Raw genomic sequence first — 23400 nt, 5'->3', positions numbered from 1 at the left:
CAAGGTCTGTGTAGAGATGAATCACTATTGTGCCCATCTAAGGACACAAAAACCAATCCTAAGCGTGCAACTAACAAGCCAACGAATAAATGGCATGAAGACAGATCTTTCAAGATGGGATGGGAATACAAAGAATGGTTTGTTCCAGCCCTGCATTAGGACCAACTTAGGTTTTAAATACTGGCTCACAACAGAGAAAGAAATAGACCCATGAGCGCAAGGAAGACACAATACTGGCAGTCCTCAACTGAGCCCAGAATGTGTGTCATTAAGTGATTTTTGCCTCACTTTACGACTTTTCTTGCCACATTTATTGAATCACGGCCGTGGTTAAATTAGCAACGGAGTGGGTAAGGGATCCTGGGTTCCCCATTGACTTGGCTTGTCAAAAGAGTGTAAAAGGGGTTTGATGTGACTGCAGGACATGGCAACCGTCATCAATAGGAGTCAATTGCCAAGCGTCCGAATTGGGATCATGTGACCACAGGGACGTTGCCATTTCGAAGGGTCACTAACTGAACCGTTGTAAGTTAAGGATTACCTGTAATCTCTTTCCATTAACAGCTTCACCTCCTTCATCAGAATCTGTTCTGGGTCCACCCTCTGTCTCCCCAGTTTCCATAATCAGAACCAGGAGCGCCACTCCTAGCAGAAGAGGCAGTAACTTCATAGTGGACCAAAAGAGCTGAAATCAACTCAGGTGAGTGGAAAAAGCAGGCTACAGCAGAAGCTGTGCAGAGGGTGAGAGTGGCTCCTTATGTAGTCTTTACTACACTCTGTTGACCGACCCCCACCTGTTCCTGGACTCGACCCCATGCAATTTAGGAACACAAATTGGGTACCTGCTGAGCTTGTTTTATGGGCGGTTGGGAGAACTGCAGCCCATGAACTGCTCCATAAAGGGTCCACTTTGTGTTCTAGGAAGAGATGGAAGATTAGTTGGGGAAGAGTAGAAACAGTAACGACAAAAGGAATATCTGGATATGGCTTCCACAGTCAGGACGAGGGTTGAGGTCTTGTTGAACTCTTTTCCAAAGCGCCTGAAGGCAGGACAAGAAACAACGGATGGAAAGCAATCAAGGAGAGAAGCAACCTGGAACTAAGGAGAAACTTCCTGACAGTGAGAACAATTAACCAGTGGAACAACCTGCCTCCAGAAGCAGTGAATGCTCCAACACTGGAAGTTTTTAAGAAGAGATTGGACAGCCATTTCTCTGAAATGGAATAGGGTTTCCTGTCTGAGTAGGGGGTTGGACTAGAAGACCTCCAAGGTCCCTTCCAACATCATCATCATCAACAGCAGCAGCAGCAGTAGTAGTAGTATGTGTACAGAATACAGGCATTTCTTGGGCTCTGCACTTCCACAGGGTCCTCAAGCCCCAGGGCACGTTTTGAGAAAGTTTGCAGATGAATTCCAAAGGTTTGCAACCCATTAATCAGAAAAATAAGGTGTTTTGAGGCAGGCCCAAGGAGAGTGTGATCCTGTGGGAAACTGGTAAGCTGGATTGGGCATGTGAGTTTGGAGATCTCCAGGTTTGGAGATTCTCCATCGATAGAGTAGGCCACGGTAAGATGAGCCACAGATCTAAAATTGACTTTACTGTTTCTCTTTAAAGAAAAGCATTCATCAGCCTATTCAAATCTGAGCCTAAAGCAGAGAAAGGCTGTGTGATTTCACTGCTGTGCAGCCTCTGGGGGTAAGGGCCTTTCTCTGACTGGTGATGCAAAGACCAGCTTCTGGAAAAGCCATTTGCAATCTTCCTGAGATGTTAAGTGTCACAATGTCCATTCAACACCCTCACACACCCTTATAGTTCCAAAACTCAGTCTTCTCATCATGCAGCTGTGATGAGAGTCAGTTTGGTGTGAAGGTGCTGGCCTAGAAACCAGGAGATTGTGGGTTCTAGTGCTACCTTTGGCCTGAAAACGGCGTGCTTTGCCTTGGTCTAGTTCCTCTTCAGAGAATTGGCCCTGTGCAGAAAATAGTACGTTCGCCACTTTGAGCTATGTAGAATAATGCCATTGAGGTCAGTAATGATAATAAAATAATGTAGCTGACCCCTGACGCCCTCTTAATGTACATTTAACTAAACAACAAAGAAAGAAAGAAATCCTCTGGACAATTTTCCTAATCTTATCCAGCTTGGTCTATTTGGTCTCTTTATGTACAACAGGACAAATGCAGAGAAAATAACTGGGCGGAAGGAGAAACTTCCTCTGTGAGTTGTGACATTAGAGCACCATTAGGATCCAGTCACATAAGAGCAATTGTGCAATTGGCTGGTGGATGGATTCTCCATTGTACGAGCCTTCTGGAGCTACGCAAGATTTAATTGTGGAAGGTGGCCCGTTTCAGCACCCTGGAGAGAGGCAGGAGAAGGAACCTGGCTGAACTGCCAGATCTGCCACACAACCATAGAGTCATAGGCCTGGACAGGACCTTGGGGGTCTTCTACTCTGACTCCCCACCCACAACAGAAGTCCTGGTGCTATTCTGGACAAGCGGTTGTCCATTTTTTTCTTGAACACTTTCAACGATGCAGCCCCCGCAACGCCAGGAGGCAAGCTATTCCCTTGATGAATCCTTCTTCCTGTCTGGAAATTCCTCCATTGCTCCTCTCTGCTGCTATAGAGAACAAATGGATGTCTCTTCCCTGTGAAAGCTTTTTCCTTCTCTCCATTAGGCCAAACACGCCTACCTGGCTTAGCTGTTCATCTTATGATTTAGCCTCTCTTTTGAGCAGACGGCTAATTCTATGCCATCTGAAAGGTTTCTTTGCTCACAGGGTGTCACTGTAAAAGAAAGTGCCAATGACAAGGGGCGTGTATTGGCATGGCTGGATTAATGCTCCTTTTCCTTCCATCTCTAACCTTCACTGCCAGTTTCCAACAGAGTGCACGGGGAACCCGGCATCAGTGGCGATCATATGTCCATGGCATGATGCGACCGTACAGGATTTGCCTAACAACGTCAGCTGGGACTGCCTCATCTGCCATCATATCAGTGCGGTCACGTGACCTCATGTTTTCGATTGCATCACTTCACTTGGCCAGACCTAATTACCCTAGTGACACGAGGATTACCAGTAATAACTAAATTACATTGAGAAATCCCAAAGGTGCTTTTTTCACGAGGCAACTGGACTTTCTTGCTTTTCCTTGAAGACATTTCACTTCTCATCCAAGAAGCTTCTTCTGCTCATCCAGGAAGCTTCTTCAGCTCAGAGCTGAAGACGCTTCTAGGATGAGAAGCGACACGTCTTCAAAGACAACCCAGAAAGTCCAGTTGCCTTGTGAAAAAGCAAATTTGGGACAACTATGGCCTGGATGACTGAGGATCTCCACAGACATACAGGGGGAGACTGCAAACATACCACAATAGGGCTTCACCCTTCCATGAGATTCCCCCAGGCCCCATGGCAAAAGCAGGTTTTGAGTCCTTCTCAGGCACCCACAGGGTAAGGGTCACCCTCCCTTCACAATTTAAGAGGCCATCCACCTCCAAATGAATCTGAACACCTTACCCTAAAAGCAGAAACAATCACATAAGAAAAAGAAAAGGAATGAAGACATGACATTGATGCTTTAAGACTCTACTAAGCATGCTTTATTCTGTTTTATTCCTTTAGAAAAATCACAAAAAAGGCTGGACTCCTGGTTTTCTTGTTTAAGATGCCCCAATTGTGTCGGTCGATGTGGCTGGCATTGCAGTTTCCGCTTCGTCAAAAGAGCCGTAATGGGAAAGGCAGCATTCTACTTCCCATCATCACTCTGGTCTGTAGATTTTACTGCTTCATCTTCTTCCTGTTTTAGCTTATGGATTTTTCAAGTTTTCCAAGGAGGTCATGAGCATATGCTCTGGCTTTTAGCTTAAACTTTTTGGCGAGTGCTTTTACTTTGTCCCAAAGGCCTGGAGCCTAGTAATAGAAAAAAAAAAGAAGGTGTTAAAATTTTACAATACTGGCTTCTAAAATTTCAATACCTTTCACGTTCATTTTCCTGCTCATTTTCTCTCTTTAAAATATACCTTCTAGTTAAGTCAAATCTTTATACTGCAATGTGAAGCAGATGAACATATTGCCTACTGTCCTTGTTGAAACAAAGCAAAAAAAAAATAGCTTTATTTTTCTGGAAGAGAAGAACTAAGATTTTTTTTTTTTGATGGCTTTTACCATCTTGACAAAGTTTCCTTCTATTTCTAGACCAAGGATAGTTATTATTCTATTGGCCAAAGATAGATATTATTCCATTGAAGAAATTGGGGCGCTGAGCCTGGAAATTAAGATGTTTTGTGAAAACTGTCCTCAGCCTGTTAGGATTTGCAGTTTCCAGCCTCCTTTGCTCTTTTTTTGCTAAAGTAAACCTAAAGTGCCTGGAATGAATTTAGCCCTGTGAGGTTTTATGGATCCTTATATGGTTTTATTGCTTCATTCTGTAAACTGTATGAGTGCACATTGGTTAATGCCAGTTAATAACAACAATAACAACAACAACAATAATTAATTATTATTAATAATAATTATTAATAATAGAAATTATTATTAATAATAAGGCCAAGCCTTAAGGACAAACGCATATAAAGTCAAGATTGAGAAGACAGCAATAGACAGTAAATGCCGCCTATGCAAAGAAGCTGAAGAAACAGTGGACCACCTGGTAAGCTGTTGCAAGAAGATTGCACAGACTGACTACAAGCAGCGGCATGACAAAGTAGCAACAATGGTGCATTGGAAGATCTGCAAAAAATATCATTTGCCTGTAAGCACAAACTGGTGGGATCATAAAATAGAGAAAGTCATAGAAAAGGATAAAATTAAACTGCTCTGGGACTTCAGAATTCAAACAGACAAACAGACAAGCACCTGCAATATAACACCCCAGACTTAACAATTGTCGATAAGAAAGAAAAAAAAGTCTGGATAGTGGACGTGGCAGTGCCTGGAGACAGCAGAATAGACGAGAAAGAACTGGAGAAGATAACAAAATACAAAGACCTACAAATAGAAATAGAAAGACTGTGGCAAAAGCAAGCAAGGGTAGTACCAATAGTAATAGGCTCCTTGGGTGCAATCCCAAAACAACTGGAGCACCACTTGAACACCATTGGCATTGACAAATTTGCTATTAGTCAATTGCAAAAGGCAGCCTTACTAGGAACTGCTTCCATCCTGCGACGATATCTGTAATACCATCAAACATCCACATCTCCCTATCCCAGGTCCTGAGTAAGGACTCGATAGGTAGACAAAATGCCAAATCCAGTCTGAACATCTGGCTGACTGTACGATGATCCAAAATAATAATAATAATTTTAAAAAAGTTGGAAGGGATCTTGGAGGTCATCTAGTCCAACCCCCTGCTCAGGCAGGAAACCCTATACCATTTCGGACAAATGGCTGTCCAGTCTCTTCTTAAGAACTTCCAGTGTTGGAGCATTCACCACTTCTGGCGGCAGGTTGTTCCACTGATTAATTGTTCTCACTGTCAGGAAGTTTCTTAGTTCCAGATTGCTTCTCTCCTTGATTAGTTTCCATCCGTTACGTCTTGTCCTGCCTTCAGGCGCTTTGGAGAATAGCTTGATTCCCTCTTCTTTGGGGCAGCGTCTGAGATATTGGAACATTGCTATCATGTCGCCCCTGGTCCTTCTCTTCATTAGACTAGACATACCTCATTAAACTAGACATACATATGCAGGTTCCTTCGATGGGGTGTTTTACCAATATGTGTGTTTTACCAAGGTCTGTGCAGAGATGAATCACTATTGTGCACATCTAAGGACACAAAAACCAATCCTAAGCGTGCAACTAACAAGCCAACGAATAAATGGCATGAAGACAGATCTTTCAAGATGGGATGGGAATACAAAGAATGGTTTCTTCCAGCCCTGCATTAGGACCAACTTAGGTTTTAAATACTGGCTCACAACAGAGAAAGAAATAGACCCATGAGCGCAAGGAAGACACAATACTGGCAGTCCTCAGCTGAGCCCAGAATGTGTGTCATTAAGTGATTTTTGCCTCACTTTACGACTTTTCTTGCCACATTTATTGAATCACGGCCATGGCTAAATTAGCAACGGAGTGGGTAAGGGATCCTGGGTTCCCCATTGACTTGGCTTGTCAAAAGAGTGCAAAAGGGGTTTGACGTGACTGCAGGACATGGCAACCGTCATCAATAGGAGTCAATTGCCAGGCGTCCGAATTGGGATCATGTGACCACGGGGACGTATAGGGTCACTAAATGAACCGTTGTAAATCAAGGACCACCTGTAATGTCAGTCCATTTACCCACCTTTTTCTCAGTGGGAGCTTTTTCCTGAAAAAAATCTTCAGCTTGTTGATCGGAGCCACCCTCTGTCGTCTCAGCTTCCGCAATCAGAACCAGGAGCGCCACTCCTAGCAGGACAAGAAGAAACTTCATGGTGGACCAAAAGAGCTGGAATCAACTGAGCTGAGTGGAAAAAGCAGGATCCAGCAGAAGCTGTGCAGAGGGCGAGAGTGGCTCCTTATATAGTCTTTGCTACGCTCTGTTGACCGACCCCCACCTGTTCCTGGACTCGACCCAAGGCAGTTTAGGAACACAAATTGGGTACCTGTTTTATGGACCATTGGGTAAACTGCAGTCCATGAACTGCTCCATAAATGGCCCGCTTTGTGTTCTAGGAAGAGATGGAAGATTAGTTGGGGAAGAGTAGAAACAGTAACGACAAAAGGAATATCTGGATATGGCTTCCACAGTCAGGACGAGGGTTGAGGTCTTGTTGAACCCCCAACTCTACTTCGCAGATATCTGGTCCTCCACTCTGATTCATTCCCCATCTAACAGAAGAATGGGGTCACAAATGGTGATCCCCTCATTACAAGGTCCTGCAACTCTGCGTGGTTGTTTAACAATGGCAACTGGGAGTGCTGCATCTGCCTCGTGAGTTGTAGCAGTCACGTGACCTCAGGCTTCGTGACTGCATCACTTCATGAGGGCCGTGGGGTCCTCGGCCCCAGGACAAAAGCAGGTTGTAGAGTAGAGCAGAGTAGAGTAGAGTAGAGTACAACAGAATAGAAAGAATGGAATAGAATAATAGAGTTGGAAGGGACCTTGAAGGTCTTCTAGTCCAACCCCCTGCTCAGGCAGGAAACCCTATACCATTTCAGACAAATGGCTGTCCAGTCTCTTCTTTAAAACTTCCACTGTTGGAGCATTCACCGCTTCTGGAGGCAGGTTGTTCCACTGGTTAATTGTTCTCACTGTCAGGAAGTTTCTCCTTAGTTCTAGGTTGCTTCTCTCCTTGATGCGTTTCCATCCGTTGCTTCTTGTCCTGCCCTCAGGCGCTTTGGAGAATAGCTTGACTCCCTCTTCTTTGGGGCAGCCCCTGAGATATTGGAAGACTGCTATCATGTCCCCGCTCGTCCTTCTCTTTATTAAACTAGACATACCCTATTCCAGCAACTGTTCCTTACATGTTTTAGCCTCCAGTCCCCTGATCCTCTTTGTTGCTCTTCTCTGTACTCTTTCCAGAGTCTCAACATCTGTTTTTACATCGTGGTGACCAAAACTGGATGCAGGATTCCGCATCCCTGAACAGAGGGGTCCAGATCAGAAAGTCCCTTAGTTGTTCAAGGAGGGGGTGGGTGGTTAGAGAGGAAGGTTCTGCCTCGTCCCTTTTCATAGCCATCACCTGCCAGGTTGAGCAAGGCCAGAAGCCCTCAGCAGCCAAGCAAGAGGCAAAAATGAAGGTAATGGCCCAAGACAAGGAAGGGACACCCCGCCCCCTAATTGATCTCCCTCTCCGTGACTCTGAGTCCTTCGTGTTCTCAAGAAGGGGCTCCATGGAAGGGCTCACCGTGAATCTAGCAGCTTGTTCCTTGATCCATGAAGAGTGAATTCTAAGGTCAGGATCTCTTTCTGGGTGTGGTGGCTTTGTGCTGTGCTAGGCAGGGCAGTAACTTTGGGCCATGTTCCATATCAGGTTGGGGTGTCTGAAGCCTCTGGGCCAGCTGTGGCTTTTTACTGCATTGAGGTGCACCAAGCACCAACACCTGTCCTCCCTGAGCTCATGCTGAGTTGCAGCAGCTCCATAACTCAGGCATGGCTGAGCTGCTCCTTTGGACATCTCCATCCCCCATGTGGCGCCCCTGTGCTCCTTTCCCGCGACTCCCTCCATTTCCCACTTTAAGGACCCACGTGTCTGGACTTACAATGACAACGGGGACTGCAGGGGGTCACGTGACATTGGGCTTCACAACCATGCCACTTAGTGACACAGATCTGCCCCCCAGTTATAGTCATAGGTAGTGGTGGGATTCAGCCGGTTTGTACCACTTTGGTAGAACAGGTAGCTAATTTTTTGTTGCCCAAGCCCAGAATGGACTTCCGGAAGTAGCATCCATGCAGAGAACCGGTTATTCACCTATTTGAATCCCACCACTGGATGGATGGATGGATGGATGGATGGATGGATGGATGGATGGACGGACGGACGGACGGACGGACAGACAGACAGATGATGGATGGATGGATGGATGGATGGATGGATGGATGGATGGATGGATAGGACAGCTTTCCCAATCTTATTCTGCCTGTGGTTTTTTTTTTCTTTGTTTTTTTTTTTTTGCAGTTGTGGTATTTGGTCTCTATGTAAAACAAGAGAAATACAGAGAACATTTACCGGGCAGAAGGAGACACTTCCTCTGTTGGGAAATGTTGTGACATTGGAGCACAATTAGGATCCATTCACGTAATAACAATTGTGCAATTGACTGGCGGATGGATCCCTCAGAACTCCGTTGTTAAAAGCCATCTGGGCTATTTAAAATTCAACTGTGGAAGGCGACCCTTTTTCAGCACTCTGATACTTTTAAGATTCTGCGAAACATGATTTATTGTGTTTTCTTTGTTTAGAAAAATCACAAATCATTGTATTGTCCCAGTGTGGGACAACAGGGCTGGCATTGCAGTTTCTGCTTCATCAGAAGAGCCGTAACTGGTTACCGTCCCATCATCATCCTGATCTGTAGATTTTTGTTTTTAGCCCGTTCTGGTCTGGTCTACTCGGTAATTTTACAAAAGCAATTCTCCCGCATTCTCCTTAGTGTTTGGAGGGTGTTTCCCAACTTCATCCTTTTTACTACAGATTTCCAGAGTTTTCCAAGGCCTTTAAAGTTTTAATAGGAAAAAGGAGGTGTTAACATTTTGCAATATTTCAAGTTAAGTTTCCTGCTAGATTTTTTCTCTTTGAAATATTCTGACCATTACTTCAAGAGAATGAATATGTAATTAAGTCACATCTCTTCCCTTCCTTCCTTCCTTCCTTCCTTCCTTCCTTCCTTCCTTCCTTCCTTCCTTCCTTCCTTCCTTCCTTTCTTCCTTCCTTCCCAATAAGACTTATATACCGCTTCACAGTGCTTTACCGCCCCTAAGCGGTTTACAGAGTCAGCATATTTGCCCCCAGCAGTCTGGGTCCTCATTTTACTGACCTTGGAAGGATGGAAGGCTGAGTTGACCTGAATTGAACTCCTTGCAGTTGGCAGAATTAGCCTGCAATGCTGCATTCTAACCACCGCGCCACCAGGATTCTTGCGCCTTCAGATGGCTAGGAGTACCCTCATCTGTTCTCTCTGTGACCATGCTTGATACGGCAGGAACAGGCTAGGGTCGCTGCATCCTGGAAGAATGTGTATCTCTTCTACTTAACCGTTAAGAGACTAAGATCAAAAGCTTCCCTGGCCCAGGTCAGGAGGACGAGGGTCAGCGCACTGCTAGCCAAGACCTTCATGCTACTTCTCCGGATTTCAGAGCTGGGTGATTGTAGAACAGCGGCTTCTTCTGAGCTGCAGCACTTTGTGTTTTGTTCCCCCTGTGCAATGAAAGTCCTAGAATCTTTTTTTTTTCCTTTAATCGGGAACACTTGGTGCCATGGGCTATAATTCTTGTAGAGCGTTAAGAAACAGTAAGAAGAATATTTGCAGGTATTTCCGTTTGCGTGATTTACTGCTCAGTGGGGAACATAGATTCCCCCCTCCCGTGGTAGCTGGCTGTCCTCATTCCTTGACCGTTGAAGAACGGGTTTGGAGATCAGAGACAGGGAAGGAATCCCCAGTTCTTGGCCATCTTGTGAACGAAGCCGCCGATCAGCTCTTGCTCACTGTACCACAGCGGTGGAGAAATCTGTGACCCTTGGCTGAATTAGAACCCATAAGCATTTTTTCTCCCTTAGCGAGGCTGAAGGTGGTGGCTGCAAGTATTTAGAATAGAATAGAGCTGGAAGAGAACTTTGGAGGTCTTCTAGTCCAGCCCCCTGCTCAAGCAGGAGAATCTATACCATTTCAGACAAATGACTGTCCAGTCTCGTCTTAAAAAACCTCCAGCGATGGAGCACCCACGATTTCTGGTGGCAAGCTGTTCCACTGGTTAATTGTCCTCCCTGTTAGGGAGTTTCTCCTCAATTCCAGGTTGCTTCTCTCCTTTGGTCAGTTTCAACCATTGTTTCTTGTCCTGTCCTCTGGTGCTTTGGAAAATAACGTGACCCCCTCTTCTTTGGGGCAGCCCCTCAAATACTGGAACACTGCTATCATGTCTCCCCTATTTCTTCTTTTCTTTAGACTAGCCAAACCCAAGTCCCGCAGATGTTCTTCGTATGTTTTAGTCTCCAGGCCTTGGATCATCTTAGTTGCTCTCCTCTGAACTTTTTCCAGGCTCTCAACATCTTTTTACGTAGTATGATGACCAAAATAGGTTGCAGTATTTAATTCCAGGCTAATTCATCTGGAAAGCTGTGCTCCCCACCCTCTTCCTTGAAAATGAGCAAAAATGATTCCCCCAACAGCTTAGTGTAAGGATGTGTGGATAACCATGTCTTGCCAGAGGTGGATTGCTTACAGCTTGAGGCAGACTTGCAAAGTGTAATTTGGCCTCTAAACAATTCTAGAACCAAAGAAGATTCAGCTAGGAAATCTCTTGACCCTTTGCAGTTAAGTTTACACTGGTGCACAGGCTTTTGAGATTCTGACCATTAAGCAAGTAAATGTATGTATGTATGTATGTATGTGTGCGTCATGATTCCGACAGATGAAACTCTTCAAAAGAACTTCTTTACCTTAAAGAATCTTTTATTCGAGTAGCATAATCTCGGCACTGCATAATCGAAGCCAAAATCTGAATTCCCCTCCCCTGGGCACATCCTATCAAAGCACAATTCCCTCCTCCAATTAACAGTCATAAATACATTCCCCAATTATCTTGAAGCCCGGGCTTCTTCTCCAGCTCTCCAATTCTTTATCAGCTCTGGGCTCAATAACCTTGATTCTCACCCTAAGTTTAGTGCTGTTATGTCTTGTGAGACTCTCCTTCACACACACCCCTCCTCCCAGCATCATCGAACTCTAAAAGCGAAAGGAAAAAAGATGGCTACATTTCCATCTGTTGTCAATGCCAAAACATCCGATTTTAGCAGCGTTGAGAGTATGTATGTATATATGTTCCTATTGTGTTAGTCTAAGATTGTATCCCCCAATTGCCAGGCTAAATATGTCTCCCTCTTGAAGTAGTTGAGATTAAAAGCTGCAAAGGAGATTGCTTCCACGTCACAATGAAAACCCAGAACCTGTTTTTTTTTCTTTCTTTCTTCTGTACCTTCATCCTGGTGCTCTCTCTTTAAATAGGTCCGATCCATGAAGCAATTTCTCTGCTGGCAGCTCAACGGATTGCAGGGGTCTTGCTCCCCTTTGCCATGATCCAGAAAACAAGGATGAGATGACCCCAGAATGGTCAATGGGAGCGTATGGAAGGCCGGCTGGGTTCCAGACAGGCGGTGCCCAGGTCACCCCAGGCACGTTTTGCAGGCACTGGAAATGTAAGTGATCTTTGAAAGGGGGGGGTGGGGAACATCCTTCTTCAGCCATGGAGAATCACCCCGATAGGATATTCAGGATCTTTACAGCGACTTTCTGAATCTTTTCTCCACTTACCAACCCGCAATTGACCCCAGTAACCTAGAGAGCCTCACACTTAGATTCTGCCCCATTTCCATCACTATTCCTGACCCAGACTAAAGGCTGTTTTTGCCTAGTGCTCAGCCTGATTACAGAATTATGCCATTATCTTATTTTGCACAAAAGGCACACATAAAAACTAAGCACGTTTAGTGTGTGCAGCTGTTTTTTTTTCTAATCTGGTGTTAACTTTTTGGAGGGTGGGAAAAAAAAGAACATTCATTCCAATTCTGTAGCTAGCATCCCAAGAAAGTTTTGTTTTACAAAAATGACCAAGAGGGCCAGCAATTTCAATTCCGGTCTGATCCAAAAGGGGGCAACACTATCTACTAACTAGCCTGCCTAAGCCAAGATTGCAACACTCAACTGTTGCAGAATGGCGCCCTCTGGTGGTGATGTAAGGGGTACTGCAGCTGATCCTTGATCCAACTCAAAAGTCAGATTTGTATTATCAAATTGAACATTATCTGTACCTACCGAGTCCCTCAAAGCTTTGAACCATGGTCTTAAATCTTTCTCAAATTATTTGAAGGCACATCACTTAAGTTGGCAATTGAATTGAAAGGCTGAGTTATCTTGAAACTGCATCCACAAATCAAATGTTTTGTATATAACCTTAAGAAATGGAGGGTGGGATTGAAAATATGAAATTGGAGTTTTTTTTTCCAGCAGTACCCCAGCAGTTACACAAATATACTTTTATGTGCATAACGAACCTTTCTCCCTTCATTTTTCAAAGCTGGGAACAATATTCCCACCCTGGCTCCAAAATCATTTTATTAAAACACTGAAGGCAATCAACCTGCACAAAGCAGGCGCATTTAAAGGGCCAGCGAGGAAAAATAAAATAGTTTTTCTGCTTAAAAAAAAATATCGAAAGTTCCACATTCACATTTTTAAAGTTTTTAGTTTCGCAGCCCTGGTGTGGCAGCGGTTAGAATGCAGTATTTGCAGGTTGACTCTGCCCACTGCCAGGAGTTCGATCCTGACTGGCTGCAGGTTGACTCAGCCTCCCTTCCATCCTTCCGAGGTGGGTAAAATAGGGACCCAGATTGTTGGGGGGGGGGGCAATAGGCTGACTCTGTAAACTGCTTAGAGTGCTGCAAAGCATTACGAAGCGATAAATAAGTCTAAGTGCTATTGCTGTTGCATGATCAAGGAAAAAATAGCTTAATCTGAGAGAAGAGGCAGCCTGTAAAGTCTTCAAAATAATTGGCGTGTCATTTCCGTCAGTCCTGACCACTTGTCTCTTGCCAAAAGACGCCGATTACAATGAGAACAGTTCTCACCACTCAGGAATTCTACACGCATTTGCCAAATCCCAATATGAACACAAAAGGCCAAAATAAAAAGGTTGTTTTGGAGCTTCCTGGCAGAAACGTTACTGGCAAGATGAGCTTTTCTTTTCTCTGTCTGCTGTCCTCAATCCCCGTATCCGCCCCCCCAAAAAAAAAGAAGAAAAAAAGAGACGAAGACCATTTTAGAGGGTTTTTTTTAAAAAAAAGAAAAAAATAATAAAATCATACATACAGATATATCCTTCTAGCCGAGGGGTAGGCAACCTCGGCTCTTTTATGACTCATGGACTTCAACTCCCAGAATTCCTGAGTCAGCTATGCTGACTCAGGAATTCTGGGAGTTGAAGTCCATGAGCCATAAAAGAGCCGAGGTTGCCTACCCCTGCAGTCTAGCCTATACCTAGGCACAACTTTCCCACCAGAAGGCAGAATGAGTGACATGGGGACTGGCTGAAATCAGAGAGCCCTATCCTCCCCAGGTGCTCTCCAGAGCCTTTGGACTGCAGCCCCCATAATCCCCAGCCCTTGGCCCTTGTTTTTGAACCAGGGTGACTGGAATCTATCTTGGTATTTGGAAGGAACACGGGCAGGGCTGGATCAAAGGGTGCCTGCTTCCTCAAGCTGGTAGCTCAAGACATCCCAAAGAAGAACCAGCTCAAGGAAAAGTATATTTTCATTTTGCAGGCGGCCTCCCAAACGCACCACGGTTATCTCCTTAAAAGGCGGACAGTGCCTCGCGTTGGTACAAAATGGCAAACGGTCACTCGTTTCTAGGCTGCTTCTGCCCCCTGCTTAAAAAAGACACATGATTACGACAGTAATTTGGGGGAGCGGCGCGGAAAAGACCCAGGCTCGCTGTCGCGTGGGAGCGTGCTCCGATTCCGCGGACATTTCCGGCGGCACAAAACGGAGGGAGCTGAAAACGCCGCCTCCCTCTTCTCTCTGATGTAGGCAGGCCAAGCAGTGTGTACACAGCTGGCAGCAGCTGCTGCATGGGGTCAGACTCAGAGCAGAGTCCAAGTCAAGGGCTGGGGGGGGGGGAGAGAAATACCCAAACAGTGAGGATCTGCTGGTCCTCTGGGAGACGAACAATGGGGACAGCTAGGGAAAAGGATGAGAAGTGGGTGTCCGGTTTTGAAAACATCACCCTGTGCGGGGTGGGGTGGGGGCTGCCAAACCAGGCCCTCTGCTGAGTCACAGGAGGGAGCATCAGAAAAAAAAAAAACACCCAAGAGGGAGGCATATATTTGTTAGCTATAAATACAGATCCACAAGTTGGGGCAGTTAAAAAGGCCGGCGGGCAGCTGGGTGAATACTCCATCCTGGAAACAGCAGAGCCTGTCACCCAGGCCCGAGCAGATATTCTGGACGCTTACCAGGGGCCAAAAGCCAAGTCCTTCTCTTTAAATACATAACAGGAAGGAACGTCCAGCTGGCAGAGAGGGTGCCTGGAGCGCAGACAGGAGGAGGGCCGAACCATCGCGGAAGGAAATCTGCGATGCCCACTTTTTGAGGACCCCCCCCCAGAAGTTCAAGGGAAGAGGCCAAGCTGTCCGGTGGCGTTTTTTACACGGTACTCAGTGCCTGGGGAAGGGAAAGGGGGGGGGGAGAGAAGCAGAAAAATACAGCTGTTAAAGGAAACCGGAGGATAACGTAACGCATGGGAAACATTCTGCTCCAAACCAAAAGTGATAAACCAGCCCCACCCTACTTTCCCAGGCTTTGGAGGGAAGGGACAAAGCCAGCAAAGATGGCTAGGGAGAGCTTATAGCAGTGGTTCTCAACCTGTGAGTCGGGACCTCATTTGGGGTCGCCAAACAACGCAGTCCACCATTTCCCCCCCCTTTTCCTTAGCTGTGCTCCTCCCTCTTATTCTATTGGCTTTTGAAAGCCAATAGAAGAGACTCTCTTGAATAGAGTCTAATTCTATTGGCTTTCAAAAGCCAATAGGAATTGTCCAGGCTGTCTCTGCCCTGCTGAGCCCGCCAAAAGTCCCCTTCTGCAAACGGTGCTGCACCAGTTGAGTAGTCCTCGACTTACGACCGGTCGAGTAGTCCTGGACTTACGACCGGTTGGGGGGTTGTGGCATTAAAAAGGTTGAGAACCACTGGCTTACAATGACTGGGTGGGGCTCTTCCAAGGAAACTCACACTGGAAACAGCCGAGAATGGGAACAAATCCACGACTTGCAGGATTTGCCACACCGACGTCAAAAGCCCAGGAAGGGGGGGGGAAAAAACAAAAACAAACCGCGAGCGGTTTTACCTTTCGTGCAAACTCCGGCAGGACGAAAGAGGCTCGGTGGATGTCCGAGTTGTAATACTTAAGGCTCATTTGCTCTACTTGTTCCTGGGAAAGTAGCTGGACTGGTTCCCTGAAGTTGGTGTTCTGCCGAAGATTTTGCACAAGGGGGGAGGGAGAGAAAGAAAAAAAATGAAAAACGGGCGTGTTTATCCGCTCACAGCCCTTGGAATCACCCCGTGCAGCTTTCCCCATCATTTCTCTACTAGCACGAGGCCCGAGCAGGCAACAATCACCCCACACTGGACATTGCAAAGGAAGACCACCGAGAAGCCAGACAGACGCTCAGGAGCCATTGGAGATGTCCACCAAGACGGACGACACCTCTTCTGCCTTGCACCGAGCCTCCATACACAATCACACCAACTGGGGAGGGGGGGGGAAACAAAACCAAAGCCCTCTGGGTCCTTACTGGATTTTTGCTGCAAAGCATGAAGCCAATCTGGCCACTGGGATACGTCGGGATGGTGCAGTAGGCGTACTCAACCACCGGAAAGAGAGACTTACAGAACTGGCGCATCTCCTTTATGAGGTCAAGGTGCAACCACTGGCATTCCCCTGGTTGAAAGAGGGAAATAAAATAAAATAAAATAAAAATAAAAAAACAGGAGGATTTGTCCCGTCTGCCCCCGGCCCTGGTCTTTCTCCAGGCAGCTCAGCACCAGAGACGACGGTTGTTCTCCTGCAAGTCTCATCGTGTTTTTTTCTCGCTTTTATATAAAAGCACCGCGCAAGTAATCCTGTGGCGGGATAAGACCGGTTTTCTGGGTTCGTACATGCCCTCCAGCTCTTAAGCCAACCCCAAAACCAAGGTTGAAAGTAACCACGGCATATTTTGCAAAGGTAATTACAGGCAGTTCTCAACTATGGAGCCCAAAACCTCTGTTGCTAAGAGAGACAGCTGTTAAAATGAATTCTGCCCCTCTCTCGCCACCGTTGTTGTGTGACTCCCGGCAATTAAGTTAGCAACCCGGTTGTAATATAATAATAATAACAACAACAATGATATTTGTAATACCATCAAACATCCACATCTGCCTATCCCAGGTCCTGGGTAAGGACTCGATAGGTAGACAAGATGCCAAATCCAGTCTGAACATCTGGCTGACTGTGCAATGAGCTATAATAATAGTAATAATAATAAGAAGAATAATGTTGGAAGGGGCCTTGGAGGTCATCTAGTCCAACCCCCTGCTCAGGCAGGAATCTGGCTTTGACTTTGTTTGTCAGAAGGTCGCAAAAGGGGATCCCACATCCCCAGGACGCTACGACCGTCATAAACATGAGTCAGTTGCCAAGTGTCCGAATTATAATCACGTGACCCCGGGGAGGCTGCGACGGTCGTTAAGTGAAAAACTGGCCATAATTCCCCTTTTTTTCAGTGCCGTTGGAACTTTGAATGATCGCTAAACAAACTGCTGTAAATCAAGGATGACCTGTACTCCGTTTGCAACTGAATTGGATTAACCGTGCTGAGAATGCAGAGCCCCAACTGTTTGGGGAGTGCTCTAAGGAGGATCTTAACGCCCCATAGCAGAAAAACAAGGCCAAAAGAGAGGTTTGGCTCCCTCTAGCAAGAGAGAGCCGGACAAGACTGGCACTCTGGCTGGGAATCACCTTGGCAACAGAGGATCCCATCTTCCCGCAGGGCGGTTTTCATCAGCTGGTAGTAGGATTCCTTAAACAGGCTTTCGGCCGGACCTGACGAGAAAGAGGGTGTTAAAAAAAGAACACTGCAAGGTTCAATTCATCAGACTTAAACTGGAGAGATGTGGGTTCAAATCCCCCTCGGCTTGTAGCTTGCTAAGTGGTCAGAGGAGCTGTCCTCTTGTCTCTTGATCAGCTGACCTGGCCAGGATCATTGTAAGGATAAAATTGGGGGGGGGGAGGGAGACCTTAACCCAAAGCAGGAAAAAGATGGATTGAGAAGGCTGCCGGTGGGGCCCGCTTCCCCAGACTCACCCATGGGGTCAGAAGAATCGGTGATGATCACGTCAAAAGCTTCTTGGTTCTGCTTCATGAACTCAAAGCCGTCCCCAACGTGGAGCGTTAGCTTCGGGCTGGAGTAGCCCACCGCCATGCCCGGGAGATACTTCTTCGAGGCCTGGATCACGTCCTGCAACATTTTGATTCATGCATTTTTCTACCTCCAATCAATGAGTTCCAGGAGCAGCTTAGCCCAAACTGTCCCTTGGGGCAACTGATTGGACGGGCGTGGAACTCTTCTGCCAATCAAAGTCACTTGACATCACGTCACAGCTTTCCAGGATTTCAAGCAAAGGTTGGGTTTTTTTCTAGCTCTGCCTGAGAAGCTGAAGAATCAATCTCAGCCTTTCACATTGGCGCTACCTAAGGGGCAGCCCTTCCGTGGTTTAATCCTCAGGCTCTTCTTCCGATGTGGCCAGGACACGGAAATAGTTAGGAAGCCTCTCTCTGCATTCCCAATTTATCCGCAATGGGCCCTACCCGCTTCAGTAATTTCTGTGCATCCCGCCCGGGCTGTGCCCTTGAGCCCAATCAGGACTGCGTGATATACAGGCTACTTTTCAAGCTGACCATCATTTCAGAAATAAACAACCCGAGAATGAATCCCAGTAAATATCATGACGAACAAACCGCCACGGTAACTTTGATAGGAAACGTAATTTTAACGGCTTGAGTTTCTCCCACAAAGTGCCTGTTTTTCTACCTCCCAATTTCTGTAGTCTGGGAACTGCGAGGTTGTTTGAGGACTCAGAGGGAGCAAATCCATTGTCAGAACATTCCTGCCCTGGAGATTGATTTTTCACTGGGGGTGGGGGGGAGCATCTTTGATGAAGAACATCCTGTTCCAGGCTAACCACCTCACCCACCAGTTGGGACAAGTAGTGTTCCCTGCCTCTTCCTGGGCATCAAATCCTTTAATTTCTCTTCCACCCAATCTGCCAGTTGGAATTCTTTTCGCCTGATGCAATCTAACCAGGACAATGTTCCATTAAGGCAGGGGTCTTCCAACTTGGCCCTTTTAGGACTTGTGGACTTCAACTCCCAGACTTCCTCCACCAAGCACGCTGGCTAAGGAATTCTGGGAGTTGACGTCCACAAGTCTTAAAGTTGCCAAGTTTGAAGGGAAACCAAATGCACCCTGTTTGGGGGGACAGAGAGCAACTAAACACAGCAGTTTTGGTCGGCTGTTTTCTCCATCCAAAGAGGGAAACTGCAAGGAGGTGGATTTCAGTGAAATATTAGAATAAGCTTGCTAAGTTCAATAGACCTTAGCATTCTCAGGAGGGTGTCTTCCTTCACTGCAGATGTACACAAAACCTGAATCCTGCACAGTGCTGCAAATCTCGTCCAGAGCAAAGGCATTGGATTGGCACAGCCCATTGCTGAAAATGTTGGGAGGTAAAGTCCAAACATCGGGAAGGCAGGTTTCAATCACACCCACACACCCCTGCAATTTCACAACTTTGCTTCATTTTAGTCTCCCGAGGATTTTAGTTCCATGTTGCAAGGTTATACGTGATCTTGGTGATAATCGGTATAACATTGTGATGTCTGGGAAACTTAAATTGGGTGGAGTCTCTTTAGAGTAGGAGAATTTATTGAAAGATAAGCTTTGCCGCCAGAGATTAACACAGCTCTCCTTTTACAACATTTATAGTGCTAAATATTTTCTTGGAGTGAGATAAAATACATCTATATACATTCACCTCCTTACTGGTCAAATACACCCGTGCCACTTGGAGCATCAGTGTCTGATTTTCATGCAGAAGACCCTACACCAGCTCCCAGAGTAAATCAAGTTTTGCAAATCAAGGCCGCCTACCTCATCGATTTCACACTGTATTACTGACTCAACTGAAGGATGCTTCACCACTTCTCTTAAGACGCCTCCGTCGCCACCGCCGATAATTAGAATCTGGACAAAAAGGAGAAGATGCAGCCTTAAGCTACAAGCTAAATCTCCCTCAAAGACTTGCTTAGGTTCGGAGGGCAGCCGAATCCCCAAAAGAGCGTATAGTGTTAAAAAATAGAAAAAAAGTACGGATCGCATGCATCTACCGTACCAGAAAGCAAGTACGTAGATGTAACTCTACAGGGCTTGGCACCCATAGCTGACTCAGGAATTCTGGGAGTTGAAGTCCATGAGTCATGAAAGGGCCGAGGTTGCCTACCCCTGCCCTGGGGGGAAAAACAGCCAGCGTTTCAACAGCCTTTTAAACATGATCAAGATGGAGCCCTATGGATCTCTGGAGGGATGTTAATTGCAACAGAGATTTTTCTCCACGAGGACTAGCTGCGTGAACGTATAATTAACGATGATCATTTGTTGCTTGTACATACACTGAGAACTTAGGCACCGGAGACCAATTCCTCGTGTGTCCAATCACACTTGGCCAATAGAGAATTCTATAGTCTATATCTTCTATTAAGAATCATCGGTCAACATTTGAATGCTTCGTTCACTCCCCAACGGTCTCCACCACGTGGAAAAGGCTACTCCAGGGCATAGCAACACCTTTGCCAAGAGAAGGGGCTAGATTCCATGGACTCTGTCTCCTAGTGTGGCTGTGAAGTCTGGCCTGACACCCCGCGGGGGGGCCGTCCCCAGCCCAGGTAGCCAACAGCAAGGAAAGCACACTCAGGTTGACCGGAGGATTCTCCTCACCTTCCGAGGATTCGGATGGCTGCACAGCGGGAGATTGGCTATCATTTCCTGGTAGGAGAATTCATCCCTCTCCGTGCACTGGATGACTCCGTCCAGGACCAGCACATTCCCATAGGTTTTGCTGTAAAGGGGAGAGGGTCCCGCTGGATTTTAAGCAATGACGATTCAAAAGGATCACAATCCACTTAAGGCAGGGATCTTCAAACTCGGCCACTTTTAAGACTTGTGGACTCCAACTGGCTGAGGAATTCTGGGAGTTGGAGTCCACAAGTCTTAAAAGTGGCGGAGTTTGAAGACCCCTGCCTTAAGGCTTTTTTTGCCCACCTTGTGTGTCCCTGGGATGGGGGCATCTCATTCCCACCTGCCTCAACTCAGCCTTCCATCCTTCCCAGATCGGTCAAATGAGGTCCCAGATTGTTGGGGGGGGGGGCCCACAGGCTGACTCTGTAAACCCCTCAGAGGGGTCTGCAAAGTGGTCTCTAAGTCCAAGCACTAGCTCCCCGTCCATCAAACAACACGTGGCCCTTTTTGCTTGGATCAGCACTTTCTCTTCCACTCCACCCGTTCCCAAAACCACTTCCCCCCCCCCGGTTTCTTTTCCATTTTTCTCCAACTGGCTCCGGCTGACCCTTCTCCCGGGTGTTCGAGGAAGCCCGTCGGTGTTCCCGGCGGAGGTGTAGGCAGCCCCAGCCCAACTGGATCGGATGCCACCCAGGGGCTCCCCCCCCCGGTGAAGTTCAGCCGGGAGGGCCTCTCTGCGATCCTGGCATCAAACGCCTGGGAAGCCCGGAGCTGCATCCAAGCCCCGAGCAGAAAGGCTGAGGATGCTCCGGCGTGGCGGGGTGAAGCCACGCTGCACCCAGGACGGGAGCTGGGCTGGGTTGGCTGCCCAGCAAAGCCCCGCCGGGCCCGCTTCCCGCTCGCTCCGCTGGAGCCATTGCAGATCCCCGGTGGAGCCATTGCAGATCCCCGGTGGAGCCATTGCAGTTCCCCGGTGGATCCACTGCAGATCCCCGGTGGAGCCATTGCAGATCCCCGGTGGAGCCATTTGCAGATCCCCGGTGGAGCCACTGCAGACCCCCGGTGGAGCCACTGCAGATCCCCCCTGGAGCCCTTGCAGATCCCCGGTGGAGCCATTGCAGATCCCCGGTGGAACCACTGCAGATCCCCGGTGGAGCCACTGCAGATCCCCGGTGGATCCACTGGAGACCCCCGGTGGAGCCCTTGCAGACCCCCGGTGGAGCCCTTGCAGATCCAGATCCGCCTTACCTGCGGAAGACGAGGATCTCCTGGAAGGGCGAGCGCTGGCGATGCAGCACCTCCTCCACCTGCAGGGAGAGCGCCTGCCCGGGCCACAGGCTGCAGGTCTCGCGGAACCAGCCCCCGGGCGAGACGGCTCCCCCGGCCGCGGTCGCCTCCATGGCTCCGCTCGCTCCGAACGGGCCGGGCCGGGAGGGAGGGGCGGCGGCGGAGGAGGAGGAGGAGGAGGGCTGCGGCGCCCACCTGCCACCTGTCCGCGCGGCAAGCGAACCCAGGGCTCCCGAGGAGGCGTGGCCGCCGCCTCTCCCCCACTGGGAAGCCTCGCCAGCTCGAGGAGCCGCCCTCCCGTTGGCCAGGCCGGCGAGAGGCGGCCGGAGCGAGCCGAGTGAAGCCATCAGGGTAGGTTGCGCGTTCCAGGGCTGGCCACGTGGGGCGCTCGGGGGGGGATGGAAAAAGAGAGAGGGCGGAAAAGGCGAAGCTGATTGGCCGGGAGGAAAAGGGGGCGGGAGCGAGGGGCCGTCCCTCCACGTGGCTTGCTTGCAGCTGGGCTGGGAAGCTGCGATAGTGGCCAAGATCCGTCAAGCTGGTTTGCTCGGGGAAGCTGTGTTCAGACGTACCTGGAAGGGGGGGGGGGGAAACCGGGAGCAGAAGAGGCTATGTGCATCCAAACAGGCTGGACTACAGCACCCATCAGTCCCAGCCAAGAGCGTTTCCCCCCTCCCTAGCTTTTCTTGGGAGTTCTGGCACTGCAGTCTTGTTTTTAAACTGTTTTTCTATGCAGGTTAGTCCTCGACTTACAACAGCTTGCTTAGTGTCCATTCAAAGTTACAATGACACTGAAAAAACGTGCCTTGGGATTGTTTTTTCTTTCTTTCCCAGTTAATGAGCTCTGCAGCTTCCCGTGATCGGGTCATGGGAGAATTCTGGCGACTGGCTCCTATTTATGACCCCTAAATGGGTCCCAAGGTCACGTAATCCCCTTTTGTGCTAGCAAAATCAATGGGCAGCAAGGCTACTTTTATGCCCCAAAGTGGAAGGACACTTTGATTCCCACGATGGACGAATGACTGCAAAGAGTTGATGGAGTTAGCAGAGATGGTCTAAAGCAGAGGGACCCCTGGTCTAAACTGACCGCTTTGATTAAAGACAAAAATACAGTTTTATTTCTACTTGGACTTTGGGCTTGAGGTGGGGAAAAAAACCTGAAACTTTGATTTTGGGTTTGACCAATTAGATAAGTTTGTTGATATAGAAATAGCTAGTTTATACTAGTATGTAAAAGTAAAAAGCTGAGGTTTGATGTCATTATCTTATTCTACTGCACCACTTTCTTCCCCTGGCCCTACACGTCTCCCCTTTTCCCTCCCATTTTTCCTATTATTTTATTTTGTGGTGTTGTATTATATTATATTATCAACTAATAAAAAAAAATTAAAAAAGCAAAGTCAATGGGAAGGCCAGATTCAACTTAACAACCGGCTTACTAATTTATCAACTGCAGTGATTCACTTAAGGGTCGTAAAATGGGACAAAACTCACAACACAGATTAAGTCCACAGATAAGTTGTGGACTTATCTGTGTATCACAAGTTAGCTGCTGTGAGTGGCCTTCTTGCCTTTTGAGATGTTGGCTTTGTCTACAGCCATTGGATCTCCTGGTGGTATCCCATTCATAACTAGCCAGACCTGCACCCATTACCTTTTGGAGGTCAGGGGAGGAGTGCCAGTTAGTTCAAAACCGATTCTTTGAAGGCCAGGTGGCTGTTGCAGAGATTTTTTTTACCAACATTCAAGAAGGAGTTGCGCTCTGCGCCGCCTCAGAAATTCTGGAACAAATTTAATGGGTTTATATGTTTCATTTCCCTTTCCCCTCACTGCTGCGTATACTGGCTTGAATGTTGATTTA

The 23400-nt window shown here is 47.4% G+C and overlaps 1 protein-coding gene across 1 annotated transcript; it reads right to left on the bottom strand.

Annotated features, from left to right (window-relative positions):
* Positions 1–14511: 14511 nt before the first annotated feature.
* On the bottom strand, positions 14512–21776 carry SRM (spermidine synthase). Its single transcript, XM_039367800.1, has 8 exons — positions 21504–21776; positions 20235–20355; positions 19392–19484; positions 17546–17699; positions 17201–17284; positions 15996–16141; positions 15548–15670; positions 14512–14866 (listed from the first exon to the last, which is right to left on the bottom strand). The coding sequence occupies exons 1-8, from the start codon at positions 21653–21655 to the stop codon at positions 14849–14851; spliced, it is 891 nt and encodes a 296-aa protein (XP_039223734.1). The 5' UTR covers positions 21656–21776; the 3' UTR covers positions 14512–14848.
* Between the last annotated feature and the right edge of the window lie 1624 nt (positions 21777–23400).

This window comes from Crotalus tigris, unplaced genomic scaffold (assembly GCF_016545835.1).
Source record: "Crotalus tigris isolate CLP2741 ecotype Arizona unplaced genomic scaffold, ASM1654583v1 scf7180000020588.15403103151:6194809, whole genome shotgun sequence".
In the NCBI taxonomy this organism is placed as follows: domain Eukaryota; kingdom Metazoa; phylum Chordata; class Lepidosauria; order Squamata; family Viperidae; genus Crotalus; species Crotalus tigris.
Note: the sequence above shows the minus strand (reverse complement) of the source record. Positions and strands in the feature narration are given on the sequence as shown.